Below are 15,556 nucleotides of genomic sequence, written 5' to 3'. Positions count from 1 at the left end.
CAGACATGCAACTGGGTAACTATGTTCAACAAACCCTCTTACACTGAATCAGTAAGACAACACATTTGAACGGGCACACGCAAGAAAAACAAGCAGCAGCTAAACACGCGAGTGGTGCGCGTGGGGCGTGCTGCACTCACTAACAAGCAGCAGCTGTTTTTGGGAGTGGTGCGTGAGCAGTCTTCACTTTTCAAGCACTGCACTTGTGTTTGTGGCGCACCGCTGCTCGCTCCCGCGAAGTGGATGCCGCCACAAGCACGAGTGTGTGCTTGAAAATTAGCAGAGCGATGGCTAAAGGCCCTCCTATGCAGCGCATGTGCGCTGCGTAGCTGAGACCTAAAAAGGACTACAAAAGAGTGGAGAATTCCAGACCCAACCACTAGATGGCAGAACAATGCACAGCATGTGAATCCAAAAAAGATTCACGCTGCAAAAATCTTGTTGATAATACAGCATAGTCTCAACAATGATCATTTAACATTAGTGTTGGAATGGTTTATGAACATGATTAAACAGAAGACATGTTTAGAAGAAAAAAAAAAGTTTATTTCGAAATTCATTGTGTAAACAAATGTACCACTTTCAAATATATGTCCCACCCAACCCCAAAAAAATACAACTACAGAGGCAGTTGTAAGGCCATGTGCATATCTTCAAAATAAAATGAATTCACAATCCATAACGCATAAGAGTAGCCCATCAACATTTTAACAGTGGTTTCACGTCCAATAACTTGGATCCTTTAAGACACCCCATGAATTGTACACCTGCCCTATTCAGTTCTACCTGAAGCCTTTATCAGGAACTAAAACATATTGGGCATTGTACAAAACCATAAGAATGGAGTGCTTGGCATTTGGCTAAATTAGAAGAGCTTGTAGGGACTTTTAAAAGAAATACATAATTAATCAGACAGGAAAGATGTAGGGAATTTGCTCTTAACTTACGCTCTCGCAGCTACTGTGAGCTTTAAATTATTTGGCTTTCAACAAATTAACTGCCAACCCCACAACTTAAAAAGAAAATCAAATGAATAGAGAATACAGGCTATAGTAATGCAATGGATAACAATGCAGTAGGATCAATTAAACCACCTTTGACGTCACTAGTAACACATTATGCCCTAGAATACAAACATTCTTTTGCTTAACCCCTTGCGTGCTGCGGACAGCCCCTGGCCGTCCGACGTCATGGTGGACGTGTGGAGAGGACAGCCGGGGGCCGTCCGAACCCCGCCCACTCTTCGCCCGCACAGCGGGAAGCTTCGCGCAGTGCGCAATGGGTTAAAATTAAATGTTTTGCTAATGGTAAAAGGAGTCCAAAACTGACACTTCTGTGTACTCTGCCTTTTGTTGAGATGTTTCGTAATGCTTCAACAAGAAGAATAGTTTGTATTTCTAGTGCACACACATTCAGGCATACAATATTAAGTAGTTTCAAAGTGCGTTTTGGCAAAACAATGAAGTATCAGAAAATTAGCAAAACATAAGAGCGGTGATAATGGGATGACTTTTACTTTCATTTTCCCCATAGGCTACTGAAATAACAAATGTATTCCCTTCAAAAATATTTCAAATGTAATGGCCCCATCTAGCATGGCTCTGGACAACATCTAGGAATGTTCATCATTTTGATATTCAAGCACTTGGAGACCAACACCTACACAGCACAAATGAACATAAAATGATAAGCAACAATTTGGTTTCCGAAGATCTCTCAGTTGTTACAAAGAGTTTAAGATTCACGGAGGCTTAAAAATTAAAGAATCTTACAGGGCCCTATACCATAATTCACAAATTTTCATATTTAAGTCAGAGATTTTGTGCGCAAAGTAATAAGAAAAATAATCTCAAGTTAAACCCCTGGTCGCTAGCAATACCCCCACAAAGACGTCTTTTCTGTAACCGTTTCACATGATTGTGGTAAATCTACAAAAGATTTGTTGGGACCAAGAGGAGTCAGTTTTTTTTTGTCTTTTTTTTTTTTTTTTACAGTTCATCTCTGGCAAGACGCATTACAAAGCTGTGTAACGTTTCCAAGTCTCTAGCTCCGTTGTGCTCTTCCACTTTTTCTCCTGCACGGAATAGCAACAGCGATGGGTAGCCACGGACCTAAAACACAGAATAAAGAACAAGGTTTAGTAATGGTATCAGATGGGCATCCTCACAAACACCTCAGTAAAAGCAACACAAACATACCCACTTGATCAATAAAGGCAGTGAACATTCACTGACTTGATGCAAGTTACTGCATTGACTGAGCAAACTAGGCGCACATGAATTTCCATAGGCACCATTCTTTAAGAAAAGAAGCCTGTATATTTTACACCAATATACGTTTTAATTTCAGTAACTAGGGTAGTGATTAAAACAATCATTGTGCTGTTGAGAGTAGAACTGGCTGCCAGGATTGGACCATGTTACATAAGTTCACACAAGATGTAAGGAGTGAACTTTTAAATCACAAACTCTTGTTAGCTTATTTCTTAAAGATGCAGAAGGAAAACCAATCTTCACAGTAGCACCAAGAATAAGCTACAAAACATGGTAAAACCACAATAAATTGCAACACTTGCTTTTCTCTTGTGCTCTTGAATCTTCTGTCAACCGTCATTTAGACAACAAGGCAAGATCTAAATCACACTTCCTCCTAGGTCCCTTGTCTGTTGAAATCAGTGGTACTAACAAGCAGTGGAATAATCTATAGGTCATGCTTTTAGAATGAGTGCCAAGCTATTGGCTTAGTCAATGGTAGTTTGTAAAGCATTTTTAAAAATAAAAAAAAAAACTTTTCAATGAAAAGCAAACAATTATATGGTATCTTGATACTGTATATTGAATTCAATATTTTCAATCTTTATAAACAGGCCAGTTTATTTCTCAAATACTTTGAGCAGGAAACTGAACACAATTTGGAGAGACTAAGAAAGAGTCAGAATTTAACAGAAAAAGCATCCCAAGTCCTAAGTTACTTTCTATAGTACTCAAAAGTGAAACCGTGCTCGAGGCATTTGGTGCTCTGCAGCAACTAGTGGAGCAGATTTATGGCCCTCGAGAAGAGACATCTTTCCAGTAACTCAGAGTACAACTTCTGCCTTAAATGCCAACTAAATGAGCAGTAGCCCACCAGTCTCCAGCGCCATAAATGTTGAGTTAGTGGGCCAAGGTGTGGGCTTTAATGCAACATATGGTATGCAGGAGGTTAAACAAACTCAAAGACTTCTCTTTAGTCAAACCCTGGAAAAAATATAACTATTGGTGTGCTTTAAAAGAAAAAGTAGGGAGGCGTGCTGAGCTACACTGAAAGCACAAGGGGTGGGAATGCAAGGGGGGAGCCGCACATGAAAAAGAGCAGGAAAACACGTAATTTCATGGAGTGTTGAAAGACAAGTATAGAGTAACTCTGAAGTATTCCAATGGAAGATATAAACCATCCACTCAAGAAGATGGCAAAGAACTATGCTTCAAGGAAAGGATTAAATCCAAGAAGTGGAAAGAAAGCTGATAAATAAAATACCAGTAAATGAGATGGACAAGAAAGGCAACCAATCATAAGCAATGGGCTGATCTAAAACCCGCTACGAGTATTGGTATTGTACACAATAGGCAATACCTAAAAATAGGACTTTATAAATAACATTATGCATCCAATTTCTCAGTCAATCCAGATTTCAAAAGGCAATTAGCTGCCCTATTAAAACCTGGGATGCATCTTATTTAGGATAGAACACGAGTTCAGCCCACTTCACTTTAATCACCAATAGTTTTCAATACTTGCCCCCACTGCTTACTGTGCATTGGCAAAGAGAGCAGCAAGGAAAAAGATGGCAAAAAGCAGACTGGAGAGGAGGAGAAGAACTCTCTCTACTGTGGGTCAAACAGGGACCCACAACCCATTCCTCTTGTGACCCTCATCCTGGATCACTTTCTTCATTAACACATGCTCAGAGCTCCTTAACAAATTGAAACAGAAAAACATTAATGAGCCTTTGGGCTGCAAAGTGAATTTCCTTCACAAAGAGAAAACTGGAAGAGTACCTTTTTTATAACAATTTTGGCACTGCCACTATGGTGCAGAGTAATTTGTCCCATCCCAGAAAGCAAACCAGTGTCAGGACAGTTGGTTGTAAAGATATGGATATAACCAATCAGTTTGCAGTTCTCTCGTACAGAATATATCTGAATTGTTATGTACCACCGCTTTCTCTAGTAAACCGGAAGAGTAAATCCTTTTGCTGTTTTGTGACCGATACTTTTTTAGATAAGATAAATCGACTTTGCAGGATGGATGCTTGCTTAAGAGCTTTAAACTTAAGACCGTAACTGCTCTCGTACAATATTTACCACATAGCGATCTTGCCGGGTGGAAAGAAAGTCATGAGGTTTCAACTTTATCAATGCTGGACAGTGGAGAAAAGGGAGAATTCCCAGCTTTATTTGATGGATGTTTTTCAACTACTACAGGAAGACATTGTAGCCTCTGTCTCTAGTTGTGGTCTTTGTCAGAGTGGATATTGAGAGTTTTGATAGCTGAATGTTGCTGCTGTTAGATGCATCCTTTCCCCGAGCTGCCTCTGCACATGGGCTAGCAACTTCTTTGAGGGTAACTGCCTGTATTTTCATTCTGCAGACTTCATCCTTCTTTGTGGAGTCACATCAAAGTGGCATTTTTGTGTTCTAGCAGATTCTCATTATATTTGGAATGTTTGCCATATTTCTTCATTCCTTCCAGCAGCATACCATTAGGATTTGAAATGTTCCCATTCAAAATACATTAAAAGATAGCTGCTAGAAGGAAGGTAACGTTTTTTTTTCCTGGTTGCAGCTACACAAGTAATAATTATGAGGATCCTGGAGGCACATTCACTCTGACTGGAGGTTTTGACCAAAGGCCTATCAACCTCCTTGTGGCATTTGGAATCAGTAGCTAGATGTATCCCACGGTTCTCCAGTTCTACAAGCTGGGGTTAAGTTGCTGGTTCTGAGGCACCTTCCTTAACTGGTCTGGTGTAAAATGTTAATCTGGTACAGCACAAGAGACCAAGAGTCAATGCTTTCACTCCAAAAATTGCAGCCAGAGGATGCTCTTCCTAAGCGGTCATGGAGAAATTCCTTCATAGAGACATGGGGAAAAAAGACAAACTTTTGTCCAGAATTGCTGCTCCAGGGACCCTGCCCAAAGTAATACTTTTACCGAAATGCACCAGGCCTTGTTCTAGCACATGCCCCCTCTAGGATATTTGATGAAGTCAGGCACACAATGAGGAAATGCTCTCTAGATTGCAGTTTAATCAAGATGAAACAGGCTTTCAGAGGGTCATCCACCAACACCAGCTTGCTGCATCCAAAGCACCGTTGAACGTCTGTTGTGAATGCCATACGTTGCACGGAGAGAAATTTCTCAGTAGACTAATAAAACCACATTTACTTAGTAGAAAAAGGACAACCCGAATATGATCACATTCGGCTTGAAGAAGCTTTTTAAGCCATGCCTGTAGATAGCAGGTAATTCTAAACCAGTTAGGAAGGCAGGATGTCAAAAGACCTTGAGTGGACATTGACTTAAGTAAATACGGGAACTTGTGATAATCGCTTGTACTCTGCTGTCTACTTGGAGAAGCTGGGTGTTAAGCCCTAGTTAAAATAGGAAAGCATTTGGTCTTACATCAATACTATTTAACTTCAGAGTGCTCTGAAGGCATTTTGATAGGGTGAAAGATAGAAGGAACATGCTGTTGATGTTCCTAGGCAGCGCCCCGGTCAGCTTGGGGTTAGTGGTGTCTTGCCCTTGGTCGTATTTGATGCGCAGGACCTTCAACATCTAGCTCCTCTGGGTCATGTGCCTTGCTGTTGAAGCCCTACCCTATGGCAACATGCGTTAATAACTAGCATGACCATGATATGCCCCCAGGAAGAGAACAAACAACGGCACTCTTTCACTCAATAACCCATTTGGTGCACAAAACAGGTGGTAGATGGACACGAGGTAATGGAGAACATGACCTTGTCCTTTGTTTTTGTTGGACTGGACGGAAGGTAGTGGGGCACTTTAAGGGAATCAGTAAAAACGCCTATTGTGCTGTGAATAGATACACGAGTTAATGGATGTTAACAAAGATCTCATGATAGAAAATATGAGCTGCTGTGAATGTCCTTCCTTTTTAAGGAGTATCTGTTTTTGCACTAGATCCTTGATGAGGAGTCAAGCTCATAGTGCTGAAAGTGTGGGCTCCACTGTATTATAATTGTTGGACAGCCCAGTTTGCTATACTCTGGGCTGCATGAAGCGGAACACCCTCAAACACCCTGTTACAGGTAAATGGCCCAAATTGGTGTAATGCAGAGACTCTCCTCTGGAAAAAGGAGCCAGGGTGGTGCGACCCGTACACTCTCGTCTACTATTAAAAAACAAACAGTTTAGCCTTTAATCCTAGAAGGAATGGGTTAAAAGCCAGTAGTGGTTTACACAAAGTTATGTGCACCTAAGCCCATCGTGGTAGGACTGACCCTGGAGGTACCCTGTTTCGAGGGAAAGCTTTAGACCAACACCAACATGTGTCTGAGCAAACATGTTGCAAATAAAGTTGAAGCAAGAATGTAAAACTTCTGAGAAGATGTGGCACAAGAGCAGTTACCAGCATAATTATTTTTATAAAAGGCAATGAATGAGCCCAAAGCAATACCCTACAAGAGGTAAGAGTCGTGCAGAACATGCCATATAGTCATGCTCCACTGCACAGCCAAAGTATCTGTCCCTGCTTGCTTGATGAGTCTGGCAGTAGTGCTTGGTAAAAGTAAGCAAGGAGGACCACATGGCTACACAGGAGATGTCTTTTACAGGAACCGCTCTGGTGAGAGCAATAGAAGCTGCCCTGGCCCTAGTGAATTAGGAACCAATGCCCTTTGGAGGATCTCTCCTGGTCAGGGCATTGCATATCTACATATAGAGGATAAAGCAATGCAAACTGCTGCACTTGGTCACTGCCTTGCTCTTCTTGGCTCAACGAAGCTGCACAAAGAAGTGATCATCCGCTCTGTACTGTGGAGTGCAGTCTATAGAATACGATAATGCAAGTCTGGGGTCTAATCAAAACAGCCTCTCCTTTTCTTTGCAGGTCCTTCTCATTGTTGGTATGATCAGGGAGAAAGAAGTTTAAAAAAAAAAAATGTTTGAGTGATGGACTGGCTAATGGGAAAAGTGGTTACCGCTTTTACATCTGTAAGTAGAACCACTGTCTGGAAAAATTACCCATCGCTGCGCTTAATGCCACATATAAACCCATCACTTGAAACCGGGTCAATAAATGCACGAACCTCGTCTGTTCACATTGTCAACAATAATGGTGGTAACCAACAGGATCTGAATAGTGGTCAATGAGATGGAAGGGAGAAAGGACTACCAACATCTTCAGCACTTTTATGTGTAGTCACTGCTTCGATGCAGACTTCATACCAAATAGGCACACCAGACCAGTGTGAGTGCAACAGCTTGCACCTGCAGAAGGTGAATTCATAAAAAGGCTGTAGGAGATACATTTACCAGGGCAGATCCTGATGTAATGACGGAAATATGCACCCTAGCAGAGGCACTTTTACATTGGGACTAATGTTTTCTCAGGCACCACTAACAAGCCCTTATCTGCTATCAGCACCAATAGGATGCAGGAGGCGATAAGGGCCCATGAAGTAAAGAACAAAATCCCATGCATTTCTCCCAGATGCACATTTCTAGGGCCCTTTTATTCATTCGGATGAGGACCACTGCCTCTAAAACCAAACTGTATGTCCGACAGCACATCCTGGCGAAGGGGAGTGTTTGAGATGGGAGTAAATAAATGGAAGAGCATGGCCCGTGCAAATTAGTTTGATGATCTAGCGATCCTTTGAGATGATCTCCCAAATGCTGTAAAAGTGGAAGATCCTCCCCGCCACAGACAGATGGTAAAGCAGTGGGAGTTCACAGATGATTAGAGGCAGCAGAACTGGCAGAGTATGGGGTGTTCTGGATCTACTGCTGGCGATGGAATCCCTAAATTCACCCCTACTCCACAAGTAGAGGTATATATGTTGTAGTGTTTGGGGGGGGCTGGAAGGTTGGTGCTGCTGTGAGGATTGTGTTCTGAGCAGCCTCAATACCTTCATATTGTAGGTGGAACTGCCTGACTGAAAGGTCACCCCCAGCTTGCAATAGCTGGTTATCTGGACCTCTCCAGAAAAGCATTTGGAACACATCTAAGCCTGGCAGCACAGGGTGATGGCTATGCTCATGGACTGAGCCACAGTGTTCCAAGCCCAGGCTGCCCTACAAGATATGTTTAAAGGCATCAGGACAGTCACTGACTAGATAAGTAAAAGGCTTTTTTTTACTGTGATTAGTAGGATGATTCTTAGATTTCTTGCCAGTCCCCACCAAGTGTGGGTAGCTAAGTAGATAGATGGCATTTGCCGTACAAAGGACTAAGCCACCAGAGGAGCAGATTTTACAGCTCACAGACTTCAGTTTGTTAAACTCGGCCCAGAGATGCAGTCCGAAAGGCATTTGAAATAACTTCTGAAGTAGAAGCTTAGACCACAAGAGCTTCTGGGGAATGCTTTACCTACCGAAAATATTAATCACATGGGGCAGGACTATGTTGTCTGGTTATTGATCTATGGGGTGCTGGGGCAAAAAGGGTTTGTCCCATGCAGGCAAAACCGGTTCCAGAAGAACCTCGTTCATGGAGAGCAAGGGCTCTGTAACTGTGGAGGATGACAACCTACAAAAGGTTGGATTTTGCCTCCTCAGAGCGTATGGTTAACTTCTAAGTGCCTGTTAGTATCATACCACCATAAAGAATGAGGAGACTTCTTATGAAGGAGACCCAGAGGCTTTAGAGATGACCCCCATCATTCAGGCTACTTACACTTTGCAAGTCAAGATAGAAGCAAGAATCCGTATTATAGATGGAACGAGGTTATCAGCCGCCGAGTCCAATTTCTGTACAGCTGTATTGCTCATCAGATACAGCAATGGCCTCGGAGTCGGACCGAAAGAATTCTTCCCTCCAGCCGAATCGGAGGCTTAGAAAGGTGGGTTGTCTTTAAGATTAAGACGTCCATTTCTGTACTTTTTAAAGCTGATCAAACACCAACAGTAAACACTACGGACTTCTTCAATGTTTCCATCGCTCTCTTTGGATGCGGACTATAGCATTGAAACTGATCCCCTTGCACATGCCTCATGGTTTAATGAAAAAATAGAAACAAAATCCACATAGCCATCTAATCCAAAACAGATATGGCTTTGACCGTTTTCACATTTTAAAAGCCATGGAAGGCCATCCATTAGGGAAGTCCAAACAAGGTGTATAGTTCAGAACAAAATAGAAAACAATACATTGCCATTAATTATTTTATCCAATATAAACTTGATGCTAATCAGCAAGGTATCTCATTCTCTGCTCGTTTCGGCTGCACATATACTAAAATATATTATGGTACATCAATCCTTCCCTAGCATAAATTTATTTACTATCATCTTTCTTCTAGATCAATGCAATTGAAATCCTTACAGTGGCGATGGATTCATATGGTGCAACAAAAAAAATGAGTTCAAAATCAAGCTATCTACGTGCAATCATGCAAGCAATTTCCAAATATGTAAAACAATTAGCCAGCCATATGGATGGGCATCTTTCACTACTGGTCCCTTGACATACTTACAGAGAATTTGTTGCACAGGTTTCGCTCTGCAGTGCAGTCCACTTTTCCAATCTTAACATCAGTTAAGCCAGGGAACTCTTTTTTGGAAAGATCCTCCCACGTGGGTGCTAGATGCTTACAGTGACCGCACCTGGAGACAATTGAAGAAAGGTTAGATTTACACATCTGCACAGGCAAGAAACTCATACACGACAGAGGTTGCCTCCTCTACAGCTGTAGGAGAGAGAACGTTTAATACTAAAAAGACTTATGCAGCTTTCACAGGTATGCAAGCAGTAAAATGACAAGTGGACAAGTGGCATGCTTTAATTACTTCAAGCCCTTCTGGGCAAAATTTAATGAACAACAATTTTAAAACCATTTTGTAGTGCCTACAGTGGAGCTTCATGGGTTATGAACCTTGGACATTAAAAAAAAATTCCTACTCATCATTTAGAGCAAGCTCTATTCATTTGGAGGTGACAAGTGTTTCAGGGACTCGGTACTGTGGGTACAATGTTCTAGCCAGTACTGCATTTCAAGATGATTGTGGGGTATTTTCGTATTACTTATTACACCTAAGTAAAAGACAATACTGGAGGTAGTACTAGAACTGCAAGTCTGAAATGATTCCTCAGACATTTATTTGCACAGCGGGGTGGGAGACAATGAATATCCTCAGGTTCATGTAAGTGTAGTAATGCCCTGCAAACCACAGAACAACCGATACCAGAGATACAGAACAAAGCAAATGGTTACACACATCTTAGGAACCCCAGGACCAAATGCAACAACATTTTGGATCCACAAGAATTATTGCATTATTTACCCAAGATCTACTCAGCCTTATGCTTTACAGTAGAGGTCAATACATCTCTTTGACGAACTGAAAGACAAAGTCTGGTTTGACAAGCCTTTGTTACTGAATTAACAGTATGACAAACATGCACCTTTGTTTTGAAACCTCTGCTGCTATAGTAAAGTTCACAAACTGCTATGTGAAGGGAGCAATTCTGTGATGGCCCGTGGTGCTAATGTTAGAAATGTTAGCTGCATGACATAGTCCTGTGAACAACAGTACCTCATTCTAATACGTGCTGAAGGAAACTCCAAAATTAGAACCCAACTGCTGGTGCACAAATGTTTGAGCCGATTGGGTGTAGATCGCCTAAATAAGAACAGTCCATTGTTTGAAGTACATATAGTGTGATCATTCCGATTTTTAAAATAACTTAGAAAATGAACAGTAGACAACCTAATCCGCTTCCCATCAAGATAAGAGTGACAGCTTGTTTAAATGTTTGTACAATGCTTGTTAAGCAAAATTCATGAGTTCAGGAAGACTAATTAGCAGCTCCTCATGAGAAAAGGCATAACCAAAGTATTAAAGGAGACTTGTCTCCTTCATTCTCACTTTAGGGCCTTGACCGCTTCCCTTCAGCTACAGAAACGTCAGCAATAAGTTTCCCTCATTTGTGGGGGTGGGAGCAGCTCACCGCCATCTTGTGCATAAGCCAGGGGGGATCCACAATGCATGTACCATATATGCCATACACAAACTAGGATCTGAGTTAGGGTACAGAAGCAGAACTTACATAAGGGGGTCCAGTAGGCCTCCACTCCAGTGACTCAGAAGAAAAGGTCTGGTCACAACTATCAATTCACAAAATCGGGTCATTCCCACCATTGCTCTACATGATAAATCCATGGCAGGAACAGTTGTACATGGTCATCAAAAAGAGGGCACACCTGGGTGCAGCGTCCCCCCCCCCCCCCCCCCCCCCCGCCACCCCCGTCACCCCTCCACCACCACAATTTCATGTCAAGGGACAGGACTAGGACTGACCCCACACTAAATTAGAGGGTCTAAGGAAAAAAAAAAAAAAAAAAAAAAAAAAAAAAAATCAAAAGCCAGGAACTAAGGGCACGTGTAATCCATATTTTCAGAAATTCGGTTTGTATCATCTGGGTTCAAAGCAATAATCGCTTAATACTTTAAAACACTTATGGAAATAATTTGTTTTGCCACACTTTCAATCATCATCGTTTAACTAGTGTCACCGTCAATGAACCTTGTTTTACTTCCCAAAACGACCAATATTTTTCTAGCAAAATTAACTCCATGAGATTCAGGTCGTTACTCAACCCTTACCTCAGATACCACCTATTCCCCAAAGATGGGGCGCAGCAGTCTTACTGCCTTGTCACACGGCTGCTGAGGGCACATCATTTCACGGGTCAAGAATATGGTTTTTAGGGATAGGCAATGGTAATTCCAAGTGTACGTGATTCAGGACCCCATGAGTAAAAGGTAGAGCTTTCATTGGAATACTCTGCATGCTGCACATAGAAGGGAATGAAACCTCTTTCAGCAAAAGAATGAAAATGCAGCTCTGCCAGGGTTCTCTCCTCACTGCCAAGCAAACTATGTCCATTGGAATCCTTTTCAGACTCCAAGCACACATTTTTTTTGTAGCGACTGTCCAATCATGTTGATTCACCTCATGCACTCTAGCTCAGCCATTCTAGTAGCAAGACGATCATTAACCCTCAAAGTAGTCTGCTGGCTTCCTAAAAGCATCAAACATCTTGGTCTGCAGGGTTACATCCCCTGCCTTCCAGTACATAAAGTAGCAGTCACGCAGTCAGACTGTTCTGCTCAGTTTTCAGCTGCTTCTCCCTTTAATTCAGTGACTTCTTAGAGTTTGCTGCTCAATGGAGCGTCATTTCGAATATTTATGATTTCCTCATCTCTATTGCTTGATTTTGCTTGGGAGAAAGTGTCACTCATAGTAGATGAAACGTCACTCGGGGCACAGAGAAGCGCACGCGCACCTTAAAGGAAACAGTGGTCAGCGCCTATACACAATACTGCTAAACTTTAATATATGGATGGTTTTGAGGCTGTTGAAACTGGCAGAGCACTAACACCAGTTGTTATGATTCACATATATAATTTGTCTTCCCACCACAATACTTCAGGGCTTTTAGCACCTACAGTAGGGAACACCAGGATATGGGTAGCTCTTAATGCTACTTTATTTTACAGGCTCATAGGGGACATCTATTTTGATTAGCACTCACTCATCTACAGAATACTATAGCTGCTTCTACAGATTTGAGGTGTGCTGCTGATTTATGCATGTATATACATTTCCACTGCGCAAACCTATCAAAAAGGCAGCGGAGCACTGTACACGGTCAAAGGTAAACTTATAGTCAGCGAGTAGTAGGAGAGGGAGCAGAGTGGAGGATGGTCAATTTATTTCAATGTAGTGTTCTTTAAAGAAGAGAGTCTACAAATCTTTCCTAAATTTAAGCAATGTTGGGGCGGTCCGGATGGATACGGGGATGATCTTCCAGACCGGTTGTCTTGTTTATTTTTTTTTTATTTTTTTAACAATTCTTAGTCTGCAGTCAGATGGTGTCCTGGCTGTGGGTGAGCCGTGAACCACCAGAGATGGTGAACTTGTCTGTAAGATAAGCAGGGGTGCTGGCTTTGTAAAATGATGCAGCTAGGTTTTAAAATCATGCATGCCAGCAAGGTGAACCAATGGAGATCCAACAGGATGAAAGGTGCTGTGATCATATTTCTTTAGGCCCTGGATGAGAGGAGCCAGCGTGGAGTCTGGGAGCCATACAGTAGAGCACTACCACCATCCAGAACTGCTGTTCGAGCCCTTGTACTCTTGCATATGAAGTCCCTTTCTGGAAAAAACAGTTTGACTTTCTTTAGAAGAGAGCTGGTACCAGGCCTGCTTTGTATTTTTTGACAATATGCTCCTTGAGGGAGAGGCTGGGTTCCAGCGTGAATGTTGGGGTTCAAAACAGTCAAGATGTGTGTCATTGAGCCAGGCTTGTACAGTATATGATATTGGTTTGCCTGGTGGGGCAAACATTCTAACACAACAATATTTAATAGTTAAGATTATTATTAGGCTTCCAGACAGGATGGAAGATTTCCCCAAGGCTCTGGAAGTAATTTTATTCAACGGCACGTTGAAGAAAGTTGCCTCAAAAAGACATTTATGATAAATAGTTTTAAGAAAATTAAAGGACAAATATTGCCAAATTGAATATGCTACTTACCAGTATGCATCTGTTCTTGGCATGTAGGGCTGCTGACATTCATATCTGTGCATAGATCGCCGCCTAGTGTTGGGTCCGGATGATTGCACGTTGTTGTCCTGGAAGAGTCTTCGAAGTATCCTGGGATAGGTGACTCCTCCCCTGGACTACAGTGCGCATGGGCATCCTCTCCATCCTCAGATTGCTTTTTCGCCATTGTGGCAGTGATGGAGTAGATACAGAAAGTGATGACCATGCTTTACAGTAATTCTGAGAGCTGCAGCCGCTACAGGTGCCGGGGAGGAGGGAGGGCGATATGAATGTCAGCAGCCCTACATGCCAAGAACAGATGCATACTGGTAAGTAGCATATTCAGTTCGAGGCATGTGGGCTGCTGAATTCATATCTGTGCATAGAATACATAGCAGTGCCCTCTATTAGCGGCGGTTACCAGTGCCAGCTGCAGCGGTCTGAAAAAGAGTTTTGAGAACAGCCTGTCCTACAGCTGCCTGCTGTTTCGATTGTACAATAGTGTTTGGTAAATGTATGTGTAGTGGACCAGGTGGCTGCTCTACATATATCATGCAAAGGAATGTTTCCTAGGAAAGCCATGGAGGCCCCTAACTTACGTGTTGAGTGGGCTCGTGGGGGAATCGTTAAAGTGCGTTTAGCCTTTTGATAGCACATTTGAATACATTTAACGATCCATCTGGCTATACCTGCTTTGGAGATACCGTTACCTTTGTGGTGTGGGGCAAAGGCAACGAAAAGTTGTTGTGTTTTCCTAAAGGGTTTGGTCCTGTCGATATAATACATGAGGGCCCTCTTTACATCTAGGGTATGGAGTGCCCTTTCAGCGACAGTCTGTGGGTTTTGAAAGAAAACCGGCAGTTCAATAGTCTGATTCATGTGGAACTGCGATACCACCTTGGGCATGAACTTGGGGTTGGTACGTAGTACGACCCTGTTGGCGTGAACTTGTATAAATGGCTCTTGGACGGTTAGTGCCTGGAGTTCACTAACTCTTCGTAAAGAAGTTATCGCTACTAGGAAAGCTACTTTCCAGGTAAGGAATTGAATCTCGCATGAGTGTAGAGGTTCAAAGGGTGGACCCATCAGGCATGTGAGGACCAAGTTGAGGTTCCACATTGGGGCTGGTGGGTGGCTAGGAGGAATGACTCGTTTGAGTCCTTCCAAGAATGCTTTGATGGCAGGCACTCTGAATAGAGAGGTGCTGCCTGGTCTGTAGATAGGCGGATATTGCGGTCAAATGGACACGTATAGAGGTGTACGCCAGATTGCATCGGTAGAGGTGTAATAGGTAACAAATAATGTTTTGGATGGATGCGTCTAGCGGGTTGATGTCATTATTATTGCAATACATGACGAACCTCTTCCATTTGGCTGCATAGCAAGCTCTGGTAGTGGGTCTCCTGGCCTCCTTAATGATGTCCATACAGTCAGGTGGCAGGTTGAGGTAGCCAAACTCTAGGACTTCAGGAGCCAGATTGCCAGTTTCAGCTGTTGCGGATCTGGGTGCTGAACCTCTCCATGGTTCTGCGTCAAATTCTCGGGTTTGACCCGCAGCCGTTGATGCGGCACCACGGAGAGTTCGAGAAAGGTGGTGTACCACGGCTGGCGTGCCCACGTTGGAGCAACCAGGATGAGTGTCAGAGAGTGTTGTCTGAGTTTGCGTGCCACCAGCGGTATTAGTGGTGCTGGGGGAAAAGCGTACGCAAATCTGCCGGACCAGTTCATCCATATCGCATTGCCCTGCGACTGTGGGAACCTGGCAGCAAAGCTTTGGC

At 42.7% G+C, this 15,556-nt stretch overlaps 1 protein-coding gene across 1 annotated transcript in view; it reads right to left on the bottom strand.

The window, feature by feature from the left end:
- Window positions 1-524: 524 nt before the first annotated feature.
- TXNDC5 (thioredoxin domain containing 5) overlaps window positions 525-15,556 on the bottom strand; it is a 62,382-nt gene continuing 47,350 nt past the window's right edge. Inside the window, exons 9-10 of the mRNA XM_085607248.1 lie at window positions 9,702-9,831; window positions 525-2,111 (exon numbers count right to left, since the gene is read on the bottom strand). Coding sequence (XP_085463374.1) covers window positions 1,989-2,111; window positions 9,702-9,831 — 253 coding nt within the window. The 3' untranslated portion in view covers window positions 525-1,988. The remainder of the gene's footprint in view (window positions 2,112-9,701; window positions 9,832-15,556) is intronic.

Source organism: Triturus cristatus, chromosome 5_2, assembly GCF_964204655.1.
Source record: "Triturus cristatus chromosome 5_2, aTriCri1.1, whole genome shotgun sequence".
Lineage (NCBI taxonomy): Eukaryota > Metazoa > Chordata > Amphibia > Caudata > Salamandridae > Triturus > Triturus cristatus.
The sequence above is the reverse complement of the archived record's forward strand: the minus strand, read 5'-3'. Positions and strand labels throughout refer to the sequence as shown.